The sequence below is a fragment of the Abrus precatorius genome, unplaced genomic scaffold (genome assembly GCF_003935025.1).
Source record: "Abrus precatorius isolate BTA unplaced genomic scaffold, Abrus_2018 Scaffold4, whole genome shotgun sequence".
NCBI classification, from domain to species: domain Eukaryota; kingdom Viridiplantae; phylum Streptophyta; class Magnoliopsida; order Fabales; family Fabaceae; genus Abrus; species Abrus precatorius.
The window spans coordinates 338,629-356,118 of NW_020874384.1; the positions used below are offsets into that span (position 1 = coordinate 338,629).

Consider the following 17,490-nt stretch of genomic DNA (forward strand, 5'->3'; position numbering starts at 1 on the left):
ATGCTCCCACAAAAAGCAAAAGCATCAAAAACCAATCTTCAAACACCTCATAATTAAGCAATTCCACCAATGATATTGACAAAGATCCTTTATTCAAGTTGATCATCAAACCTATTGGCTGAATTCCTTCTCTAAGTTCATTATGCATCATTTACTAAATAATAAATATTTTCATTGCTTTTCAAGTTTCAAATACAGACCATATGTGTCATTGAAGCATTGCTCTATGAAAAGCAAACTTAACGCAAAATATATGTATTCTTATAATATAAATACGACTTCTTGTTCACCGTGAAAATATTTTTAAAAGTTGCTATTATTTTTATTAAGTCACAAGATTTCTTATATTAAATAATTTTGTGTTTATATTTTTTATTTCTTTTAAATACTATTTTTCAATTTCAATTTAATATAAATTATAACCAGTATTAATTTTAAAAAATTATTAATTTTTGCTATACCATATGATGTGTCTTAATTTTCGTTTTTTATCTCTTTAATATATTGCTACTCTTTTATTCTAATAAAACATTTATTATTTTATACCAGATAGGAGTTGTCATTCAGTGCACCAACCATAGACGAATTTCTAATACGTACAATGTTTTATTTTGAATCTTTTTCGAGGAAAAAACTCGTGCCATTTTTACGATACATCACGGATGACATTTATTAGCATTAAAGTTTTAGTTAATATTTAATGTACTCAAATTTTTCTCTTAAAAAAGAAACATATCCTGCTAAATGCTAATACTTCATGAGAAGATTGAAAAACACTACACTTCAAATTAAAATTTAAGCTTGTTAAACATTATTAATAACATATGATGGACTGAAGCTTATTATACATATAGAAAGATAGATAGATAGCAATAAAGAAGATGTGTTTTTTTAATGAATATTGGGAAGGGTATGTAGATTAAGAATTCTTATAACTCAAAAAGAAAATGGGAGATATATGTCCGTATGATTACTTTGCCCAGTATCAGGGGTCCCAAGAAGTGTATAAGAATCTGCATGATAATGACATAGAAGCGTATCGTATCATATCTTGTCCTAGGAAAATAGGAAGAAAACCATACACACATGTGGGTGATCGAGGATTGAGGAAGTAACTGCTGAAACTTGATTTGTCCTGAAATTCGGTACCTAACATATCCTTTGGAGAAGTTCAATTAGCTGTTTAGAGTCAACCAAACCACAATTTATATGCTGCACGCACACACAATACATACCATGGGGTTGTCCTAATACAAACATATTATTTATTTATTTATTTTAGTGTTACAAGACAACATATTATTTTGAATTTGACCAAAACATTATGGTCTTTTAGTTTTTCTTGCTGCCACAACCGTGATTCCTCGTTTGTTCTTCAAAATCTAACCGAGAGAAGAAGAGAAACTAAAAGCATATGCAATAATTCTAACTTGAGTTCAACACATGCACTCTCAAAACAATTTGTCCCTTTCTTTGTTGATGATCTTGCTCGTCCTATTATACTACATGTACGAAACACTTGCCCCCCAATTAATTTGTTGTTTCAAAGTAGAAAAATATTCAAATTGTATTCATATATTGACCACTTCTATTCCACTACTTGCAAGTTGCAGCTCAACCATATTCCAAGAAGGCTAAAATAAATACAAGATATCATAAAATATTTATTTTTTCTGTAATAAAATATTATGCCTTCGATGAATTTAATGAAGTATACATAGGATGATAGTGGGTTTTGACATTAGGGCAGGAATCTGAAATTTCTTATTTCAAAGCTGTCAACTTGTCATTTTGTATTTGCTAGTTGGTAAGATTCAATTTCTTAAATTTCCACTCTTCCATTATATATGGTAAGAGAAAAACCTACATTTTCCATTTTTTTTAAAAACTTTTCAAATCGTTTTTTATTCTCTAAAGTATGGGGTTGTTTTAAGGTGTATATTGTTTGCTTATTCTGTTAATCAGCTTGAATGTACTTTTAGTGAGTGTGTGAAGATAAAAGAAAATTCCAATAATCAAATAACTTTTACTAGACAACAATGTAATCAATTTATCTTTGAATGAGAAAAGGCCAAAAAAAGTGATTAATTGTTAAACATACAAAATGTGGTTTTTCTTTTTCTTTTTTTCAAGGGGGTCAAACTAGAGTTCTTTAATTTTGAACCCTAAAATGTGGATATAAAAGGAACTTGATGTATTGCAACAAAAAGAAATAAAAAAGAAGTGACGCAAAAAAGGAGAAACTTTTTTAAGATAGAAAAAATAAAACAAAACAAAAGTCAATGTTCGGCGATCCCCGAGAATAGATATCCACAATTTGCCACGTCATCATATCACCACCGAAAGTGATACTCTGCATATCCTATCAATCTCTACATACCCTAAAATCAAGAGCCTGTGTCTGCAGAGAGGTCTGAGGAGAGATTCTTATAATATTGAAAATATTTTGTTTTCATATAATATAATATTTTATATCATTTAATAAAAACTTAATTTCAAGTAATTAAAAGAATAAATATTTTCTCACTTAAATTTTATACTTGCAATCAATCTTAAAATTAAAGTTATCAAAACGTAATAAATAGTATTTAATTTTTGAAATCAATAATAATTAAAATAAAAAATAATGTATGTTAAATATTTTTATTTTAAGAACAAGTATAGATAAAAGAGATTTTATAAACTCATAGTTACTACATTGTTTCATTCTATATATGTGTGGGTGTGTGAATATGGCATTACAGTTAGTTCTAAAATTAAATAAACGCATATTTTAGTTTTAAAAAGTTAATATAAATTAATTTTAGAAATGATAGAAACTATCATTAAAAATGTAGTTTGTAAACATTATTAAAGAAATAATCTTATGCATTTATTTAAGATCATATTATGTTAGTTTATTGACTCAAATAAAAAATATTCAGAAAATAAATTAAGAAACATAGAACATACATAGAAGTGTCTTTTTTCTTTTCCCAACTTGCCGCAAGTGTCAAAATTCCATGGATTATACATTCGAATTCCGAAATGACATTAAAGTATATATGCTTTTGTATATTATAATTAATTGAAGAATGATGAATAGAAATAATTGAATAAGAATTTCAACTCTCGGTATCTTCATATTTGCTCAAAGCAGTCATCAATTCACGTGTCGCACACTCTGTGGCTCTCAAAAGTCAGAGGTCAAATCCCCGACCAGTAATATGATCGGATGGCTATGATCCCTCCAACAATATTAGAAAAATGTCATCTCTATTATTAAAAGATTATGATATTTTAAGTGCGACCGACCCTACTTAATGGGACGACTCATTATGATATTTTTTAATAAGATATTGAATTTGTCACATGAAATAAAATGAAGAAATGACTGTTATGTTATTTCAATATTGATTCCCTTAGTAAAAATGTTAAGAATATACCAATATATATAAAACACATACAAATTGTTAAAAGGATAGTTCTTTTCTTATCTTGCTGGTACATGATGCTTTGCATAGATTAGTTTTAGCAGTTTCAAAATTAAAGATATTAATGAGTTGAGTTATTTGAAATTATTCAAATTTAATTCATTAGATACTTAATCAAGTACATTGTTTATTTTAATAAATAAAAAAGTAAGTTTAACATTAACTCTATATACTACTTAATTATATATATGAGTAAAATTCAAGCTTTATAAATTTAACATTAAAATTCAATGAATAACTCATACTTGTATATGTGTGATGATAGAATAAATAATAATTTTATATAAGAAAATATTCTTCTGTTGATTTTCACTTTATCTCATCTTCTAACATGAAAGCATCTGTTAGATATTAATTTGATATATTTCAAAAAAATTTAAAAAATATTTGATAAATAAAAAAAATGAAACTAGACTTAAGTTTATTCTTTTCAAATATATAACTCTAAATTTCAAATTTTGAATAAACAATAACTTGAGTGTCTTATATTTTAATTGGAGTAGTTGATTCGATTCATTTACATTCCAACTTAAAAGTTAAAAGTTGATCTAACTCAACTGTTTTTATAAAGTTAAAAAATTGAATTAATGGTAAAACAGATTGGTAATTGAATTGATGAAGTAATTAAGAAGAGGGAGGGCGAGTGCACCAAGGAAGCAGCAGGTAGGGCCGCACCCAAGTGGGGCGCATTGTGCTTGGTGGCGTTGTGAGGGTTTTGGGGAATGTCATTTGTGAGTGAGAGTGTGTGTCTCAAATGTCTCTGTGTATGTGTGGGAGACAGAGACAGTAATGCAAATCTTTGACCGTTGACTTTTCATAATAGATATTTATAATTTTATATAAAGAATAAAATTATCCAACTTTTATTATGATCCATTTAACATCTCGAGAAAAATGCTGAGATCTAACACATAGATTATAATTAAATTATGTGAATGGAAATATGGTGAGGGAGGGTGTGATGTTTTTATAATGCAACTAAATGGCCTGATCCTCTCCACTGTGTGTCTCCCATTACCCAGTTTGCCACTATTACTTTGGTTGTTATCCATATTGTATACACAACCATTGCATAATTGGATGTTTCAACTGCAAAAGGGGGATAATAAACATTATTTTATTCCCTTTTTTTCTGGTCAAAATATCAGTTTTATATGTCAATCTTTTGGACCCCTACCCTCACCGGAATTTCCTTACTAGGCACTAGGCAAGGGTTACTATCTAAGCTTCAAGTCAAAAACAATATGAGATTGAGTGAGGGAAAAGGATTTGTGAGAAAAAGTAAGTGACTTAGGCATTGCATACATGTCTTAATCCAATTAAAATATATGTCATTCCAAGAAGCAATTTACTTAAATATTTTTTATGGGAAAAGTTGGCACATAATGTTTCTAGATATGATCTTGAAAGTTCTTAGAATCAGTTTGTATCTTCATCAAATTGGGTTCGTCTTCTTGAATTACAAAATATCATCTTCTCTTTGTTGGTATTCAACTAGGAGAAGACAAAAGCAAAAGCATGCCAATTATAAATATCTAATGAAACAGATCATTGAGAGCACTAACGAGAATGAGATCCTAGTTAGTCAATTAAAAGATCAAACTTTTCATTACGTAAAAACCATTACAAGTAAAGGATGCATTGATAATGTCCAAGTTGACAGTGATTGCATGTAAGATGTTTAATTGGCAAGTACACGCACAATGCGAAGGCACAATAGGATAGGACATATATTTGTGTTGGCTAAGAACAAACTATATCTTATTGGATGTAACAATACGGCATCACTGCAATATCCTGTTTTGTTGAAACCAGGGAAATTTCAATAAGAGTGGAAAGAAATGATAATTACTAAAGTAAGATAAATGAGTTCATGTGTACGAATTACATTTTAGTAAAATATATTTTGAGTCAAGTTTTACTAATTTTCATACAAGTCTCTGTTGATGAGATGCAGCAAAGATATTAATTTAATTTGGAGTACCAATGTGGGGGACACAAATTGCAGCATTTATCTATCTATAATTTATAAATTATAAAGTGTCAATTATAATGTTAACAACTTAGTTAATCCTTTTTTACTACATTAACATTTTATTGTTGTGTCACAGTGTTGTTTAATACTTCAATTCCTTTTTTTCTCTAATCAATTTACACTCAAATCAACAATTTTTATTTTTCTATTTCTCAAATAAACAAGAACATGTCAACTATGTTAAACGGAATAACCATCAACACAAAATATTATTACAATGTAACCTATTTCCTGTTCAATAAATATTGAGAAAACACTTGGTTGATTTTTCTAATAGTATTGACAATATTTTAAATCTTACAGAAATCCTAAACCTTTTTCAAATATTTAATTAAAAATTTAATCTGATTTACTTTTTAATAAAATATATATCCTCAATGAATAAGTTAAAACAATTTTATTGCCCATCTGCTTAACACACGGATATAAAATATAGTTTGTTAAATCACTGCTTTGGTGGTATGATTGGTGCATTTTAGTGAAAGAAAAATGATCCCACTTTACAGCGTGTATCCTCTGTGATTTTATTTACATATTAAAAAAGGTGACATACCTGATGCATGAAATTACGTACAAAAATCTTTGGAAGTGCCCTAATCTCATAGATCAGGGCTCGGAGTAATACGTACTAAGGTAATTGTTTTTCATAATGTTCACACTAGTGACTTGAGGAACTAAAAAGATGGGGGAACAAATTGAGTTTTACAATATAGTTACAGCCAAAATCCAGCACATAGTACATTGGTAATGCTAATTGATGATTAAAGATGTAAACATCTTCTTAAGGCATGATTAACTTTATGAAACCTATTATGTGGTCCCTAATATCATGCTTCCATTTGGGGGTAACAAGGGAGAAAATTGTCAGTGGCAGCAGTAACATGGAGGAACATTTGAATGAATCTATAAGAAAATAATCATCACCCCGTCGTTAAGCTAGGAGTGCCTAAAAATGTGATATTTGGATAAAATTCAGCATAATTAATTAAAGTACATCTTTATGACTTAATGCTAATTGGTTCTTAGAGATCCAGAGGGAAGTAAAATTTTAAAGTATTTGTTGATCACATGCACCTTTTTGCTTGGGATATATATAACATATAGCATAGTCAAGGTAAAAGGTGATTTTATTTTTCTTTCTTTTCTTTAGACATCAAAAGGGCCTTGAATCTTGTAAATTTGAGTACTTTTTGAGATAGAAGAGATCATGGTTTTGAAATGGTATATTTTGCATTACGCTTTGCCCAGGTTTGCTACAAATTCATGTAATGATGGTTTAAAGACCCCTTGAACTGCTACTAGTTCAGCAGCCCCACCTTGTTGCATTATTGCGTGAATCTTTTTATCTTCTTCAGATGAAAAAGTAATAGAATGATGGGTATTTTCTTTTTCTTTTCAATTTTTAAAAAATAAAACATGTTGAAAGCAGGAAAAATATGGCATTCTAGGCAACAGACACTTTGAGGGGTTTATGTATTACTAATGCCATAAACTCTTTCTCAATCAAAAGTGTGGTCCTACTTTGCTGTGTCCATATTCTGACTTCAACAGTACTCAAACGTGGTGATTTGCAACTCTCAATGTAGGAATTAGTCAAAAGAGTAACACAGCTATAAATCAACACAAAAACCCAAATCTTATCTTGGCATTTATACTTCTAAAATAGAAATGTTTAGGTTCTAATGCACTCATTTGAATGTGATTAGTTTAATGCATTGAAATGATGGTTTTTGTTTGTAGCTTACTTGAGTTTTAAGGTAGGAAAATTTATGCTACATGATCCACATTCCACAAGGGTTCTCTTTAATCAAATATAAGTGTTGGTACAAGATAATATGTGGTGAGTTCATAACCAAACAAGATCAAATAACTTGAAGTGTTGCTCATTTTCCACAGCACTTTTCCTTTTCACCTTTTTCACCGACACACATAGCTAGAATCATTTGACCGACAACAAGATCATCATCATATGCTGCGAGATGAAAGTGATAAGACTTTGTATATCTACGCAAAGGAGTCAGTACAATGCTTGTACCTCCATCAGGACGTGTCCTTGCATGCTTCAAATTCAAAGAAAATGAGAAAAGAAAAGAGGAAAGAAAATAGCTAAAAAGACCAAAAGTTAAAAAGAATAGGAAAGAAAAAAAGAAGAAAAAAATAAAAGAAAAGGAATTGTATAAAGGCAAAGTTCACCCAGCTCAATGGTTGATAAGTATTATGATACCTTGTCCACCACTTCATGCAACAAATAGATAACACAGTACACCATTACTACAAAAGCAATATTTGCTGTCAAATTCTGATTTCTGAAACGAACTGTCAATCAGAGAGCATTTACAGAATTGCCATAGCTATATTCTATATTCCTTGTGAAAATTTAAGACCCTTTATCCTAGAAGTATGTTCAGACTTCATGCACAGCATTATTGGTAAGGTGATCAAAGTCCTTATCAGATATCATGTAGCCATTTGAATAAAAACGTTAGCCAATAATTTTGTACTTTAAAAGACCTTATTTTCTCCCCCTCTTCTGTGCTTTTACTTTTTGATGTCTCATACCATATTGCTTTCGCTTTCATGTTTTGTTTTCCCTTGTAATAGAGAAACGATAACGTTTTGTTCATTCATGGCTAGTGATCATGGAGCTTGATAGAGGCCTTCACCCTCCACTCACTGTTGAAGCCATCTTGTCGGTCAAATGTCACCAGAATAAGGATTGTGTTCATGAATGCCTATGAGGGTTAATCCATATGCTACTAGAAGAATCCAGATATATTGAACAATATTGGAAGCAGGAATAGCAAGCCTTGTGTATTTCTAACAAACACATCATTTCACAAAATCATACTTTTTTGAACATTTTTTTTTTATTTAAATCACATTACATACCATTTCACTTTCTTACTTTTGACTCCTGTTGTTTATCTGCACAAGTTTTTTTTTGAGTAAAGACATACACGTAATATCACACTCAAATGACTGACAGGACAAGAAAACACTAATATTATATATATTAAAATGACACAAGTTCAAAGATGGGATTCCCTCATTTTCTGTTTTTCTTTCTCTAATCATTGACAAGTGACACAGTGTAAGTTACGACAGAACCTAATTCAATTTATACAAATTAAGGAAAACTAACGAGAAGAAAAGAGAAGAAGAATAGGGAAATTGTAATTAGTCTATGAAATTGCATAAAGTGACAAGCTTCAAGCAAAAGCAGGTTTTCAATGAGTACAAAACAATACAGGATGGTGGTGTCTTGCTCAAAACAAACACTTAAAGTAGTTAAACAAAAGCCTAAATATCTATGAAACATCATGTGCTCATTAATTAAAAAATCAAAGTGTTTAATCTTCTTTTGACAAAAACAAAAGGATAAAAAGAAAAGGAGACAAATTAATGTAGCTAAGTGAAAACAATTCAGTTAAACAGAAATTGAAGTCCATGCAAGTTGCATCACAATTCACTAGTATTCAAACATGGTCAGTGAAAGTGAGAACAACCTCTGTTAAAGGTGAAATAAAATATAGAAAATAATTATTCTAAGAAAGGATTGAGCAGACAGAATCTAATTGATCTACTTTATCTTACTAGCTGGACTCAGCTTTCTAGAACTCGGTGTCAACCAATGGAATCGATCAAACATAATCCCTCCAAGATTTTCATTACCGAAGAGCTTAGATTATAATAATTCATGTCAAGTCTTGAAGCATAGTGATATTGTTATAGATATAGTAGTTTATAAAACATAAACACAAGCGGTTGATTAGTGAGTAGTGGCCACGTAGCCAACGAAAAAACACCTCATAAGGCATTCTTCCAAAAATGGGAAATTGAGAGTAAGATGCATTTAATAAAATGATGATTGGTTGTTTATGTTTTTATAAATTGTTTGGGGAAGGAATAAAGAAGAACCAACCAAATGGGTGACTCGGTTGAGGCCACAAATCACATGGCAGAACCAATAAAATGAGTTTGTCGGCTACTTTTCAGGGCCAGGATTGGAAGGCTAGTGATAACACTGTGAGCAAGGCACAAACATTTTGATTATGGTCTAGCATGTAGCAGAGGATAAACATTAATCCAAAAGTTGGAAAGCATAGATGGAAAGATGAATCAAAAGAGAGAGACAATGTGATTAGCAAAGTAATATTAGTGAGAATGGCTAGGTGGTTTTCTGATTCCAAAGCAACGATTTTAATTGCAAAGCACAAACTTTGGTTAGTAATAATTGTCATTTTTCGCACCCCAATTAAATGAAAATGTGCTAAAGTGATTAAGACCATGAAGTTCATGTCAAATCCTAGAGCTTCAGCTGGCTTAGCTTAAAAACCTTTCAGCCCATCGTTTCGTGTCGCCCCATAGGTAAGCTTGTGGGCCTTAAAACGCGAATGCCCTCTTGACCTCAAGTACGCTACAAAAGTATCTCTCTTTTAGATGATGATTGCAGTCATATGGACTGTGGAGTAGGGGCATGCTTTGCTCACTCTCTGAGTTCCATCTTTCTTGTTCCCTTTTTGCCTTTTAAGTTTGTTTTTGGGGGAAAGACTAGTGGGACAAAGAGATAAATATTGGGATAATAAAGAGAGAGAGAAAGACATCAAAGAGAGTGCTTAAGACCATGTAAGGTGGGGAACATATTCATATAGACGTTGAAAATAAATTATGTTCATAGGATAGTAGGCTGCTATAAGGGTGTTCTTTGCTTTAAATGGGATTTGAGATTACCATATTTTCCAATATAAACAGTTCTAAGAGAGGGTAGCTGTGGACCATCAATGTTTGACACAGATGCTGGTTTCTCTAGATAGTGCTGTGTGATGTGCAGATATAACAATGTTTTCCAGAATTGAAATTTGACTTGTGTGTTGAAAATTAGGAGGGGTTAGGGGAGCTGGTCCCATTAGCAAATGCATCTAAAAAGAGAGAAGAGTGGCGTGTCTTGTCCCCTTACAATTGACCCCCATGAAGAGTGGAAAGGGAATTCCATAATTATGTCTTGTTTAAACGTTTCAAGGCCCCCCCTCCATCTCTCTTCCTTATGGGAAGATGTGGATGAACATAAGAACAGCTGAGTTTGCCCCCACAGATCCCTCTAAGTTGAACTCACATTTGGGGTTCCTTCCATCATGGTAGTAGGTACTGGTTACAAGCACCTAGACACATTCTCTGTGACTCATGAGCTGCACCACTGCCTAATGCCACGTTTGGTTTTAGTTTTTATTTCACTATATGCAAGAGGAGAAACCCATGACCCTGCATTAGTGTCAAGGACATGCAAATACGTGTAAGCATTTCTAGTTTCACAGGCTTGTCAAAACCTGCCATGGAGGGCACATGTTAGTTGAATGAAGGCTGAAAAGGATAATTCATTCTGTTAGCGTGACAACGATAGTTAAAACTTTAGTGACAAAATTTTGGTCTGAGACCCTGAATATTTGTGGTGGAACCATGCAACTTGCAGGCTGATATTTGTTGCGACAGAACAACAATCCATGATAGCATCCTTTGACCATAGCAATCTTTTGGAAAGTTAATAGGCTTTGAGAATCTCGATAGTCATGAACCCTATTTCTATGTCGTTGCTTTTTATTCCATAATGGTGGAAGCAGATTGACTCATCGGCCAACTTAGATGCTAATGGCAAACACATTTCTCTGTGTAGCTTTACAAATTGTATGACAATCGCCTATATTATCTGAAACAGTTCTTCTCTGGGAAAATTAAGGGCCGATCAGAATAATGAAGAAGCATTTTAATTTTCATCCATTACTATACAGAAAAAAGCTGTCACATCATTAATTATAGTTACCAAGATTTCTCACTACTGGTAAATACTTTAAACTGCTTTTTAAACAATTCACACTGTGATACACTATTGTTGTAATAAGTGAATCAAATATTAAATCCACAGTACAACAGTAAAAGGAGCACACTTAAGCAACGAATAAGACTTGTGGGAGAAGGTTTCATCATTCACATAGTATTTGTGACAAAGTTAAAACAGCTGCATAGGACATAGAGAAAGCTAGACATCTCCACTCAGATTCCCATTTCATAGAAAGCCATTTTCTAGCAGCAATCAAATGCATGCCCTTTACTCCCTTGAGAAAATTAAAAGACTACCCTGAAATTGGGATGATATTGGGTAACACTAGTCAAATACCAAAACACTTCCATCCCATGAGCATGAAGCAATAACATTAGGTATAACTGGGTGGAAGGCAACGTCTATGCATGCTTGGTCATAGGCCTTGATTTTCTTCACAACTTTAGATGAATGATAATCATAAAGGTAGATAGAACCATCAGAAGAGCCAGAGGCAAGTTTTTTCCCATCCAAGCTGAAATTGCACTTAATCGGGAACCCGGAGACCCCATGGTTCTCATATCGCTTATATTTGTTGAGTCTGTAAGGTGGGGTGGTAGTAAAAATTGCAACATAATTCCCATTTGATTGAGCAACGAAAATCGAATCAAATGGGTGGCACCTTACACAGGGACAGGTATAAGCTTCCACATAAACCTGATCCAGGAATATAATAAGCTAATTAAAATCTAAACTCACAAGACATAACATATTTTACAAGTACATACAGTGAAAACGATACTTAGAAATTAATTGCATCCTCCAAGATACATATAGCACCAAGAACGAAAGGTTGTAAGTGAAAATGATATTTAGAAATGAAATGCATCCTCCAAGATGCATATAGCATCATAGAAATTTCAGCATGTAATATGCAATGCATGTGGCTTGCGTTTTATTTCAGCTTTAATATCGTGGAAAGTCATTGGGAGAGGTAAAAACTAAAAAGTTATACTCTAAATTACTTATCAATTATTATCAGTGCAAAACATGTTTCTTTGCAGCATGAATATTACATTCTAGGTAGCAAAACTTAGCAGTTTCCTGGGAGATTTGAATGTAGAAATGAGTTTGTTATCTCTAAGCATTTAATTATAACAGAATACTTTCAAACCCTCCATATGAGCTGAATGTTTCTAAAAATTGATGTAGGGGTGTTCATATGATATGATGGCATGGGATGGGTTTAACTTGATCCTTATCCAAACCGACCAGGACTTAATAATGCATGGGTCAATATTTAGTCAACCTAATTTGTTGGCATCATATATAAACATTATTATTATATATAACTCAAAATTAAAGAGATATAATATTAAAACTAAGGTATATTTTACAGTATAAACTTCAAAACAAAGAATATCAATATAAATATATTATCAAGTAAGGCAAATGTTATTGATTAAGTAAAAAAGTCTTGTTATTAATACGCAATTGTTGAAATAAGTACAAATTTTAAAATAATATGGGTCATGAGTTGAGTTGGAACAATTTCAAGTATAGCACAAACCTGTTCTTGGAACATGTCGGGTCTAATTTCTAAAACATGAACAAGTTAAAATTAATTTTGGGCCAAGAGAGATTAATAGGACAGGACAAGTGTTGAACACCCTTTTGCAAGGAGGCTAACCAGATTAAGATTAAGTACACTCATAAAAGAACAAGATGAAACCGCAAAGAAAAGTATTATAGCAGTGGGTAAGAACTAAGAAGAGAGAGAAACGAAGCACTCAGAAGCCAATAAAATAGTCTCAAATAAACGCTAAAGCAAGTTATCCACTGACTGGCAAAAGAAACAACCATGAACTTTGGAGATGAATTAAGCAGCCAGAATGTTTCTTTTCTAGTTGAAGTTTAAGTATTGGCTATTTCAATGGTGTTGAGCACATCAGACTTCCTTTTAGATTGATTTACTACTGTAATTACTGAATTCTCCAATTCATATCAGAGAGAAGAAATAACACTTTCAATGCAGATCTTTGAATGGCTTATCATATAAAACCAAGACTAGCAATAAATTCCAAAATATTTTATAGATTACAAAATAGTACTACTATAATTAGTGAATACATTTTTCTTCATCAAACTCTCTTCAGCATAGACAGAACCACTGCTCATGAAAACTAAAAAAGGCTAGCTAGTTTGACCAGTTCAACCGTCAACCCTATGGCCAGCCAAGTCAATCTTCTAAAACTGGTAGGCTATGAACCAGTCTCAAAAACATTACATCAGTGTCAAGCTATTCAAACTGGTCACCATTCATTGGTTCAGCTGGTTCCTATAATGGCGAGAGATGAGATTGGATTTTAGGTGGCTAACCTAAAAAAGCATCATAGAACCATTAGGTTATTGATCTTGATAGTTGTATGAATTAGAAAATATGTTATTGTTGAAGTTTGTTGGGAATTAAATGTTAGGTTTCCAGGTAGATTTGTTAGTTAGAATAAAATCAGAATCTGCTGATCCAAATTTCAGATGTTGTTAGGAACACTGTTTTCATCCCTTGTTTTGCTATCTTATTGGTTTGTTGAAAATAATGGTATTTAATCTACTCGTGAAGGAAATAGTATACATTAAGGAGGTATAGCAAATCTCAAAAGGAGCAAACTAGGAAAAAGTCTTGTCCTGAAAAAGACAACACAATAGACCATCAAAGGCTTACATAGACACACACTGAGCAAGGTCTATCACTGACAGGAAGTTTACATTTGGCCAATGCATGTTTGTATAGGATAACAGTTACATGAAATAGCAAAAAATAGAATGTCACAGTAAGGAGCAGTGCTGAAGCAGAATATATGTAGCTATAGCTCATGGAGTCTGAGAGATGTTATGGCTAAAAGGATTGTTGAAGAATTAAGGATGACTATCAGCTAACGAATGAGGTTATACAGTGACAACAAGGCTGCAATAAGTATTGCTCAGAGTCCAGCACATCATGATTGAACTAAACATGTGGAAGTTGACAGACAATTCATTACAGAGAACAAAGATGCTGGAGCGTTGTACCATTTGTTCCAACTGTGCCACAAGATATCATCACCAAAGCATTGTTTAAACCTAACTTTGAACTTCTTGTAAGCAAGTTAGGCATGATAGGAGGGTGTTGAAGTCTATTAGGAATTTTAGGAAGGTTTTTTAATTAGTAAAAAATATGAATCCTCTGATTCAGTTGTTAAGTAGGCTGTTTTTAATCCCTTGTTTTGCTCTTTCACTTTTTCTTGATTTTTAGCATATTGGTAGTCTCCTTAACCAATTCTGACAATAAATTCTACTGTGTATAGGAAAATAATTGATAAGCATGTGTTTTTCTCTCTAAACCTGCAGCCATCTTCTTATACTTCATGTTCATTGTTTTACATCAGTACATGATAATGATTAAGTTTTAATTTTTAAATAAATATTAAAGTAGATTAACGTATTAAAATTTCATATTTAATGTCAATACAAAATAAATAATTATTAATATTTAAAACAACATAATAATTCATAATATTAAACATTAATTCCAGTTTAACCACAATTTGACCATGTTTGAACCAGTAAACATTGAATCAGTCTCTTTACCAGTTCAATTATGAGACTGGATTTTAGAACCTTGAATAGAACTTCTAAGGTATGATTTTACTAGACAATCTCCATTATTCTATTCCCTCTAGAATGACTTATTTTCCAAGAGAGCTGTAATCAACTTCAGCAATGCTGCTTATACTAATGATAAGCAAACTTCACAGCAATTAGGCAGAAAAATTGTGAAAAGTAAAACAGAATATAACAGATAGTAGAGAATTCTCTCACCTGATTAGACAATGGTACCTGTCTTGACACATCCCAAACAATAATAGAATTCTCGCTGACATTACTTCCAGATACGTCACTAGAAGAAATGAATTGTTTCCCATTCCGTGTAAACTCAACATCTAGAACTGGACCTAAATTTCGATTATAGTTATGCACAACTTTGCCAGTTCTGATATCCCATAGTTTGATATGGCCCTTTGATCCTCCAGAAAGGAAAAGATTTGAATTGTCTGGATGAAACTTTATAACTCCGACTATTTGATCTTCTCTGAACACTTGAGTCTCCAATCCCTTCCCAACATCAACCAACCTAGAAGTGCAATCATATCCACAAGAAAGCAGAAAGTGCCCTTGCTGAGACCATTTCACATCTTTGACTGCTGCATTGTGGAAGTTCAGCACACATGCTTTCTTCTGATTTCTGCTCCATACATTCCATATGTAAACCATATGATCCATCCCACCAGATGCAAGGAGATGAGCTGTAAGCTAACTTTAATGAACAGATCAATACAAGTAATGTATAAAACAAGCATCTCTCTCTCTCTCTTCATCCATGTGTATGTGTAACTAACAACACTTTTCAATAATTTGATTTTAAATTTATTCAAGCTGCAAATAAACGAATGCTATATACATTAAAGATAAAATATAATACAAACACATAGCTCTATCACTTAGAAACAGTCCAATAAAATTATTCCTAGACCTAACATATAGTATATCACACACCAGGACAACAGTTTGTCAACAAAGAGAGCTTACCATGAATTGATGACCAATGTATAGCATTGACAGCTTTTGTATGCCCATAAAGTGTTGCAGATAGCTTTTCAGATTTTGGGCTCAGGCTTTGATGACCCTTTGCTTTACTTTTCAACAATGGTAAAATAACATGGGGTATATCAGCATCTGAGATATTCCCTAAGTTTATGAACAAGCAAAACGTCAGGTAGTTATCTCCATCAATGATTAAAAATACCATATAGAAGCAAGGGAATAGACACAAGTTAAAACATCCAGCACATCCGAAGACTAATTAAAAGACACCGAAATTCTAATGCTGCATGCTTCAGCTGCCACTCTTCTATTGAACTTCCCCACTAAATAGAAGTGGAGCTCCTTAAATTGGGAAGTAGCCTTTGAACTAAGGAAATAGCCATGGCAAGCGATACTCAATAGATAGCACCTCTCACAAGATTAAATAATAGTGTGAAAAACATTTCACGTTGATTAGTGAACCAAAATTAAAATCCTTCTTCTCCAAAGTCAGAGGAAAAAAAAAACGAACTCAGTCTATAATAACAAAACATAAAATTGAACAGGTTTCAATGGAAAAGGAAAAAAGCATTTGAAATTACTAAAAAAATAAAAATTGAACAGAGCAAATTATGAGAACTTTGAATGTGAGTGAAGTGTGAAAAGAAGAGCTTCAATGAATAGATAAACGAAGAAAAAGAGGGAAAAGCAAGTGATAAGTACCAGATAGAGTAAACGGAGAAGGAACAGGGACAGATTCAGGAAGAGAGGGAGAGAGAGGAACCATCGATGCGCGTTGGCGTTTGGAAATGTATGTTCCAGGAATGTGAGCTTGCGTTTGCGTTTGGGGGTTGGAAATAGGCGAAGGAAAAGGAAGATAGGGTTTGGGTAGGTTAGAGGAAGAGAGTGATACTCTCTGTCGTTTTGGGTTTTCTCCTTCTTCTTCTTCTTCGTCATCGTCGTCTGAGGTATTCGAATATGCGTTGCACAGAAGATCCATTCTCTTCTCTTCTTCGTCACGGAAATGGATTGACTGGCATTCAATAGTCTCCAATCAGACTAATGAGAATTTAAGAACTCACACGTGAAAAAGAGTTTTAAAATACTACTATATTAATAATATTATTAAATAAAATTTTCTTTATTTTGTTTTATATTTTAATTTTAATAAATAAATTATTTTAAAAATACTTAGATGTTTATTTGTTATTTAAAAAAATATTTAGTATCAATCAATATATTATAAAATAACGTAATCAAATAAAATTTTAAATAATAATATATTATTATAAAAAAATTCAAATATTATGTTTCTTGTAATCAAATTTCAGTTTTTTCAATAAATTCAAACTGTATAAATTAAATTCATATGCTAAATTATATTGAAGACTTTTTGAATATGAAATTGTTTATAATTCATTTTTAATTTCAAATAAATTATTTTTTTATTTAATACAATAAAATATTTAGTAATAAAAATTAAAATAATTATTGGTTTTAAAATTTGCAATAAATTTAAAATTTAAAATAATCAACCAATATAATTTAGT

The 17,490-nt window shown here is 31.9% G+C and overlaps 1 protein-coding gene across 1 annotated transcript; it reads right to left on the reverse strand.

Moving 5' to 3' along the window:
- Positions 1–11,341: 11,341 nt before the first annotated feature.
- Positions 11,342–16,979, reverse strand: LOC113865426 (WD repeat-containing protein 25). Its single transcript, XM_027499955.1, has 4 exons — positions 16,664–16,979; positions 15,947–16,105; positions 15,179–15,663; positions 11,342–12,037 (listed from the first exon to the last, which is right to left on the reverse strand). The coding sequence occupies exons 1-4, from the start codon at positions 16,938–16,940 to the stop codon at positions 11,666–11,668; spliced, it is 1,293 nt and encodes a 430-aa protein (XP_027355756.1). The 5' UTR covers positions 16,941–16,979; the 3' UTR covers positions 11,342–11,665.
- Positions 16,980–17,490: the final 511 nt, after the last annotated feature.